Raw genomic sequence first — 7,495 nt, 5'->3', positions numbered from 1 at the left:
CTAAGTTGTCCAGGTGGGATAGCTTAGTGGGTAGATTGTTTTTCTACTTAGGCTTGTTGAGCAATAGAGGACTATTGCTTAACGGTAAGATTGATAACTCTTTCTTACGTTTGGTGTAATCGTGTTTCGCTTTTGCTTTTGAAGATTAGTGAAAACGATTGAAAATCCTGTGAGACAGGTCGTGGTTTTACTCCCTTAAGCAAGGAGGTTTCCACGTAAAATCATTGTGTTGATTTTACTGCATTTAACTTTCTGGTATTTTTCTGAAGTGAAGTAAGGGACCTGGTCCATTACTTGTTAAGTTGAGGCACATATTCTATCACGCCTCCACCCTGATTAGCATTTTGACAGATGAAATGCGTCAAGAGATCAGTAAAATTGTACTGAATAGTCCCCACATCTTCTTCATTAGGAGCATGTTCATTAGTGTCCCAATCTTGATCAACATTTTGCTCATTAGTGTCTCCATCTTGATGAGTAGCATCTCCATCTTGATCAACATTATGTTCATTGGGGTCTCCATGTTGATCTGCATTTTCCTCATTAATGCCTAAATCTTGTAGCCCATTTAATTGAAGCAATGGTACATCATTCCACAAACTAAGCTTGTCCCTGCCACAAAATACTCATCTCTATTAACCCTTACAAGTTATACCGCTTATGTGTACACTCTCAATTTGCAGATTTGTAATTAGAAACTCACAAGTTCATAAAGAATCTTCCTTCTCTAACATACATGTTCTGTCGGGTGACTGCAATCTAGAGAAATAAAAAATTTCAGTATTTTTCTTTACAAAGCAACAAAATATTCTTGTTAATATTAGTATCTTACAATTTTCCACCCGATTAACTCTCCACATCCGATACAGTTAGCATTGACTACGGTAGTTCCAAATTGTCCTAGATGAGAATTCTCGCTTTCTGGTACAAGAACATTAAACCTGCATATATAATAAAGAGATAATGTACAAGTACCCCCTCAACCTATGTCCGAAATCTCAGAGACACACTCAAATTACATGAAATCATGAGACTTACAGCCTAGCAAAGATCCCTCGTGGCCACACCTGCAAAATGTACAAGAAAATGAGCATAATAAGTTGGTTCTCTGTTTATTCAAGAAACATTGAATCTAAAATATTGAAATCAGTAGCAAATAGAACAATTCAGAAGAAATAATATTCGTATCGTTACCATCCGAATATAATCGTGTACGCGTGCCACTTGATTTCTGCACTTACGACAGTGGATGCTATCATATAGTGGGATAACATCCTGGTATTCAAGTGAATAGCATCTCACCATTGTTGAATGAAGAAGCAGCAACTCAGAGATGAACAGCTCAAAATGGAAACAAGACAGAAGATGAATATATATATATATATATATATATATAAAAGTCACTTCTTGAATCTTGAATTTACCGTTAATTCTCAATCCACTTACCCTCCAAAACTATTGAAGTCATATTTATATTTTATTTTGCATCCTTACAAACAAATGCACATACTTTAAATTGTATAGTGAATAAAAAACCAATTATGTTTCCTTTTCCCTCCCTCTCATTTGTAACTTAATAATGTTATTGTTGTGTGAATTTTGGCTAATATTTTAAAGACATAATACATAAATATGCTTTTTAACTTGACTTCGAATCACATTTATGCCCTTCAATTTTGGGTTTGCACAAGTAGATATTTAAACTTGTATAAAGTTGAACAAATAGACACATGTCCTACATGTCATCTTACGTGTCATTTTTTGTCTTATATGGTATTTTACGTGTATTGTGCCACGTGGGACTCATGTGTTTATTTATTTAAAAGTTAGATAGTTAAAGTGCCTGTTTGTGCATTATGAAAGTTGAAGATCAAAGTTTAAATTTGAAGCCAAGTTTAGGGTCCAATATATGTATTATGCCTATTTTAAAATGTATTTTTTAATCACATTGATATGAAATATGTTGCAAGTTATAGTAGTTTTCGTATAGTTTTTGAATGTTTAAAATTTTATTTTAAAATATCAAATTAACATAATCTAATTTACCGTTAAAAATTAGTCAAATTGACTCTAAAAAATGCAAAATGACAACTAAAAGGGAACGGAGGAAGTACTATTTAACCATGATTAACTAATACATATGTTTGTTGCACTAAATCAAGAGGAACTCTTGGAGCAATGAGTCTGAACTATGGAAAGAATCACTAACCCAAGATAATAGATCTAAAATCTAAAGTAATGTATCTGTTACCATGGTTTCGTGGTGTAGTTGGTTATCATGTTAGTCTAACACACGAAGGTCTCCAGTTCGAGTCTGGGCGAAGCCATTTTTGATAATTTTGTTTTTTGAAAGTTTTCCTTTATGTGCCAAAAGTGTAGTGGTGCTGCAACTTACTTAAGAAGTCAGAATCCTTTTGGTGAGATAAATAGAGTCGCTGTGGTGAAGGATAACTCTACTACGAACGCTAAACAGGAGTCAGGACTACAGGATTTATAGCTTTTAGGCAGCCAATCCTCTCAATCAGCAATTTTGTATCAACAGATTAAAACAAACTAAGCAGCATATACAAAACGTTAGAACCCGAGATATCAAACATGTAAAATGTGCAGTTTCAATTGGTTTATTCCAACCTGAAGTGATACGATATGTAGTCATTGTAGTGTAATCTCAAAACAAAAACGTAAAACAGAATATCACACAATTATGAATTGTCGCATTTTGTATAAGCAGAATATCAGAATTAGTAGCCTATCAATGTCTACATTTTCATCAATATTTTCTATTCCATCAGCCACTTGATCTATATCTTCGGTCGTTTCATTGGCCGGCCTGAATCTTGATCATGATTCCGTTCATTAGTGCCTCCATCTTGATCTACATTTTGCTCATTAGCGCCTTCACCTTGATCAACGTTTTGCTCATTAGTGCCTCCACCTTGATCAACATTTTGCTCACTAGCACCTCTACCGTTATCAACATTTTGCTCATTAGCGCCTTCACCTTGATCAACATTTTGCTCATTAGTGCCTGAGCCTCCACCTAGATCAACATTATTCTCATTTGCGCCTTCACCTAGATCAACATTTTTCACATTAGCGCCTTCACCTTGATCAACATTTTTCTCATTAGCGTCTTCACCTTGATCAACATTTTGCTCATTAGCGCCTCCACCTTGATCAACATTTTGCTCATTATCGCTTCTTTTTTGATCATGCAACGATACATCATTCCAGTAGTTAACCTCCTTCCTGCCACAATATACTCATTTGAATTAACACCTTACAAGTCATACCACATATGATCATGTACAGACAAGTCTCAATCTGCAAATTCGTAATTAGAAACTTACAATTTCATAAAGAATCCTCCTACTCTACGACTCCTAGACGGTTGAGAGGCTGCAATCTGGAGAAATCATAAATTCTGTAATTTAAGAGGGGAAAAAAAGAGCAACAAAATCGTCTGGTTATCATGAAACTCAATGATCTTTAGTATTACTAATATCTTACAACTTCCCATCCGAGCAGTTCTTTACAGTTAGAACAGTAAGCATTGGCTAAGGTCATGCCATCTTTAATATATTGCTCGTCCTGTGCTACTTGAACATTGTTCCTGCATATATAGCTCATTAGGCAATAAATAAAATCTCAAGATGTTGAAATTGCACGAGACTTACACTTCAGTAAAAAACCCTGCATTCTCTAAGTCATCTACCTGCAATGTTTATAAGACAAGAAAATAAGTTGATTCTGAGGTTAGTCAAGAAATATAACAAGTAGTGCTGAATTCATCACACAACTAGCTGCAGAAATTAAGGGATTGAATCGTACATATTGTCATCAAACGACGCCGCATACTGATCGAATACAACAATAAGTTGGTTCGATTTGTTTTTTTCTTTATAAGCGAATAGAACAATTCAGAAGAAATTAATTGAAAATTTGGAGTATCAAAGAACCACAAATCGATAGCAAGAAATAATACAGTAGAAATCCTTACAGTCTGATCGTAATCATGAATGAGTGCAATTTTAGCGACGCAGTAAGAACAGTAGAGGTAATAATAGGAAAGATCAGACATGTTTCACCTATTACAGAAAAAAAGAACAAAAGGTAAGAGAAATATAAAAGCTGGAAAAATCAAAGGAAAGAAGAGACTAACTGGAGAAAAGAGTTGATTGATCAGTGAGAATCTACTAACTGAGAAGAGCTCTGTTTTGAAATGGGTGGGAATTAATCAGTTCTTGATTCTTGAATACTACTAATTGAGACGAGCTCTGTTTTGAAATGGCTTCACCAGCTCTGTTTTATAATTGCTCTGAAAAGAGTTGGTTGATCAATGAGAATCCACTAATTGAGAAGAGCTCTGTTTCGAAATGGGTGGGAATTATAACAGAAAAATCAGTTCTTGATTCTTGAGAAGAGCTCTGTTTTGAAATGGCCTCACCAGCTCTGTTCTCTAATCGCTCTGAAAATTTTCTAAGCTTTACTAGGGATAAAAAGAAAAACTTATTTATTATTTTTGTAATACCCTGTATCAAAATAAGGATATATATGTTATTTTTTTAAAAAAAAAGATCAGAAAAAAAAAGGGGCTGAAAGCCCTAACAGAACAGAGAGAAAAAAAAAAGAAAAAAGGAATAGAACGCTAGCAGCCGTGTTTCTTTTCTAGCGAAGGAACAAAGACGATAAGAAAAAGTTGAAGGGTAAATACCGTAAGGGGCGTTGGAGGAGAAAGAGATTTGAGGTAAATCTTTGTTTCCTTTCTTATTCTTCTATAGACTTGCTAAGAACCTAGCCTATGTAGTTTACTATGGAGGATATAAATATGATTTTCTAGAGATTGGAGAATGTATAGAATTAGATGAAGTTAATCGCTTAACGCTCCAATTGAATTACTCTTGGCTTAAATTTATATGGTTCATCAAATTGGTCGATAATTTAGAAGTCCAAAAGGGGCCGGATATTTTGAATTTTACTATGAAATAGCCTAAAGGAAGGAGTTAACACGAAATTGTTATGAATGTGATTATAGATTGACCAAAGGAATTCGTACGGAGTAATCGAATGGCAAGCTTCGTAAATCAACACAAGTGATGTGAGTAGTAATCTTACCACAATTTGTATTTCACAAATTTCATGATTTTTGCATGGTTCATAAAATATATGTTACGACTGTTTTGAACTTGCATGTGGGACAAATGATTTCATTCTTACAAGATATGATTAATGTTAATGAAAAGTTTTTACACTTATTTGAGAAATATTATTTCGACAGGTGTTTGTTAAACTTTGAAATGATATGATCTGATAAGATTTAAATGCTCTATTCGATTTTGAAATGCTTTTACTCATTACAAGAAAACATAAATGGTAGTAGACCTTGATGAATTCCGTAGCTAACGACGGGTACATTAGACTTAGTGCACCTTGTAGTTCTGATTATTAATAAAGCCCTTGCTAGTGGGAAGGTAGAACTAATTTATTGTTACTGATATCCCTCGAGTAGGGATCTACTAATATGAATACTTAACTCCTTTATGAGGAGTTCATGTTATTATTTACTTTTTAAACAAAATGTCACACTTATTACATGATTCATCTTTGGAAACCTCCCAGGTATAAGATTTGATATGAAAATGTTTTTTTTTCGAGTTGCTATTAAGTATGTACATTGATTTTGCTTATATGAGGCACGTAAGATTGAATATTGTTATTGTTTCTGAAAGAGTATTATTTCATCATTATGACTATTAAAATGGTTGTGGCTATGTATTATTACTCATTAAGCTAGCGTCTCACTCCTCGCTAATTGTTTTTACAGAGAACTCAGGTGGTATTGAAAAGGATTTAATTAACTAGTGTGTGATCTGGTAACATCTAGTCAGCCCCGCATTGCTTTGCGTGGCAAGAGAACTATTGATTTGCTATGTTTATTTAGTTTCTTTTAAAAACTCTTAAGATCGCTCCATTTGTCATTTCTTTAATTTGAGTCAAGATTAGTCCTTTGAATTGTAGTCAAGTGACAATTAGATCATTGATGGATATTATGTTGTGGTTTATAGTAGCTATTAGTTGTGTTGTGAATTTCTGAGACAGAAAAATTCAGGATATGCCTAAAAACAAAGGAAACTTTGCGTGATTTTTTGTAGATTCTGATAAGGCTTGCTTTGGGATTCTCCCGCTTAGCGGGTCATGGTCCTTAATTAGGTTGTGACAAAGTTGGTATCAGAATACTATGTTATTCTTATGACTTATGGAGCACACGTTAGTAGTAGAATCTCAATTATGGTTATGTTGCCGGCCAATTCTATAATCGTGATTCTGTGAGGATGTTATATGATGTGTTTTGCCTTGCTTTCTCATTCCTACTTATGTGTGTGACGTTTAGGGTCAACTGGATTATCTAACATTATTTGTTTTTGTTAACCAGATGGCTCGTACCCGATTATCTAATGAAAAAGTTACAACAGTTGTTCCTGAGGCACCTAATGTCACTTCGTCCAGGCAACCAACTCCTCAACTTGGGGAAGGGTCAAAGCTTGCAGAACTGGTCGAGGAGAGGGCCCTAATGCCACCATAGGGAACCGCAACACCACTTTTAGGACTTCAAGGGAGGTCATTCCGGAAAGGAGCTCTAGTCCACCTACAACATCCCAGGAGAATGCTATTACTGGGGTACTTGCCTCCATGCAGAAAGCCATAGAGAGTTCGGTCAATAGAATGGATTGACATGAGAGGGATGGTTAGGGTAATGTTGCTGCTACTCAGACACATGCACCACTTCAGACACCTACACGCACTTATACTTTTGGGAATAAAGAGGTATCCTTGCAGGAATTCTTGAAATTGAAATCACCAAAATTCACAGGTTCTGATAGTTCAGCGGATCCTCAAAGCTTCTTGGATGAGACGTTCAAGGCCCTCCAGGCTCTAGGATGTTCTAGTGAGAGATCAGTGGAGTTGGCAGCATACAAACTAGAGGACATGGCTAACACTTGGTATGAGATTGTGTTGCTAGGTCAACCTCTTGGGGCGGCACCAGTGAAGTGGGATGTATTCACTAAGTTGTTCATGGATAATTTCCTTCCTAACAGTCAGAGGCAGAAGTATGTAACGCAGTTTGAGAGGTTGGTACAGACTCCAGATATGGATGTCTCTACTTACAACGCCAAATTCTGTAAGCTCGTCAGATATATTCCTTTGTTGGTACCTACTGAAGCAGATAGAGTTCAGAGGTTCGTGTATGGGCTGGTTAGTCATCTATTCAATGATATGAGTACCATGAGTTATATAGAAGCATTTTATCTAGCTAGAAAGATTGAAGACAAGGGTCAAGAGTGTGACAACCCCCTTGGGATCCACATATTCAGGTATTGTCTCTGCCATGGGCGGCCATTCGCTCTTTTAATCCTCTCTTATTGGCATGCAGCCTCAAGGGAGAATCGAACCCGTGACCTATGGCTCCTTTACATCCCTCCCAAGGAGATCGCCT

At 35.8% G+C, this 7,495-nt stretch overlaps 2 protein-coding genes, 1 long non-coding RNA gene and 1 other non-coding gene across 5 annotated transcripts in view; 2 read left to right on the top strand and 2 right to left on the bottom strand.

The window, feature by feature from the left end:
- The window catches only part of LOC114077583, a 4,516-nt gene extending 4,397 nt beyond the window's left edge, over positions 1-119 (top strand). The window contains exon 2 of the long non-coding RNA XR_003578910.1: positions 14-119. This is a non-coding gene — a long non-coding RNA (uncharacterized LOC114077583). The remainder of the gene's footprint in view (positions 1-13) is intronic.
- Positions 1-738, bottom strand: part of LOC107023389 (uncharacterized protein DDB_G0290685-like) — a 6,072-nt gene extending 5,334 nt beyond the window's left edge. The window contains exons 1-2 of the mRNA XM_027917784.1: positions 704-738; positions 325-612 (exon numbers count right to left, since the gene is read on the bottom strand). Coding sequence (XP_027773585.1) covers positions 325-612; positions 704-738 — 323 coding nt within the window. The remainder of the gene's footprint in view (positions 1-324; positions 613-703) is intronic.
- Positions 739-2,254: 1,516 nt separating this feature from the next.
- On the top strand, positions 2,255-2,327 carry TRNAV-AAC. The gene has a single exon. It is a non-coding gene; the product is annotated as a tRNA-Val (tRNA).
- A 367-nt stretch (positions 2,328-2,694) lies between these two features.
- LOC114077495 (uncharacterized protein DDB_G0290685-like) lies at positions 2,695-4,435 on the bottom strand. 2 transcript variants are annotated; one of them, XM_027917426.1, is made up of 6 exons: positions 4,163-4,435; positions 4,001-4,088; positions 3,678-3,715; positions 3,511-3,613; positions 3,351-3,406; positions 2,695-3,249 (listed from the first exon to the last, which is right to left on the bottom strand). In XM_027917426.1, exons 2-6 carry the CDS (start codon positions 4,079-4,081, stop codon positions 2,802-2,804), a joined length of 726 nt encoding a protein of 241 aa, XP_027773227.1. In that variant the 5' UTR covers positions 4,082-4,088; positions 4,163-4,435; the 3' UTR covers positions 2,695-2,801. The 2 variants fall into 2 exon arrangements, with proteins under 2 accessions (XP_027773227.1, XP_027773228.1); XM_027917427.1 differs by having other exon boundaries at positions 4,202-4,435.
- Between the last annotated feature and the right edge of the window lie 3,060 nt (positions 4,436-7,495).

This window comes from Solanum pennellii, chromosome 6, assembly GCF_001406875.1.
Source record: "Solanum pennellii chromosome 6, SPENNV200".
NCBI classification, from domain to species: Eukaryota; Viridiplantae; Streptophyta; class Magnoliopsida; order Solanales; family Solanaceae; genus Solanum; species Solanum pennellii.
This window is presented reverse-complemented; position numbering and strand designations above follow the sequence as displayed.

Bases quoted from the DNA above. Each gene is read 5' to 3' on its own strand.
- LOC114077495 (XM_027917426.1), bottom strand. From the start codon at position 4,081: ATGTCTGATCTTTCCTATTATTACCTCTACTGTTCTTACTGCGTCGCT. The intron at 3,614-3,677 runs GTAAGTCTCGTG...CTATATATGCAG, and splicing joins GCAGGGTTTTTTACTGAAGT to GAACAATGTTCAAGTAGCAC. The intron at 3,407-3,510 runs GTAAGATATTAG...TGATTTCTCCAG, and splicing joins AACTGCTCGGATGGGAAGTT to ATTGCAGCCTCTCAACCGTC.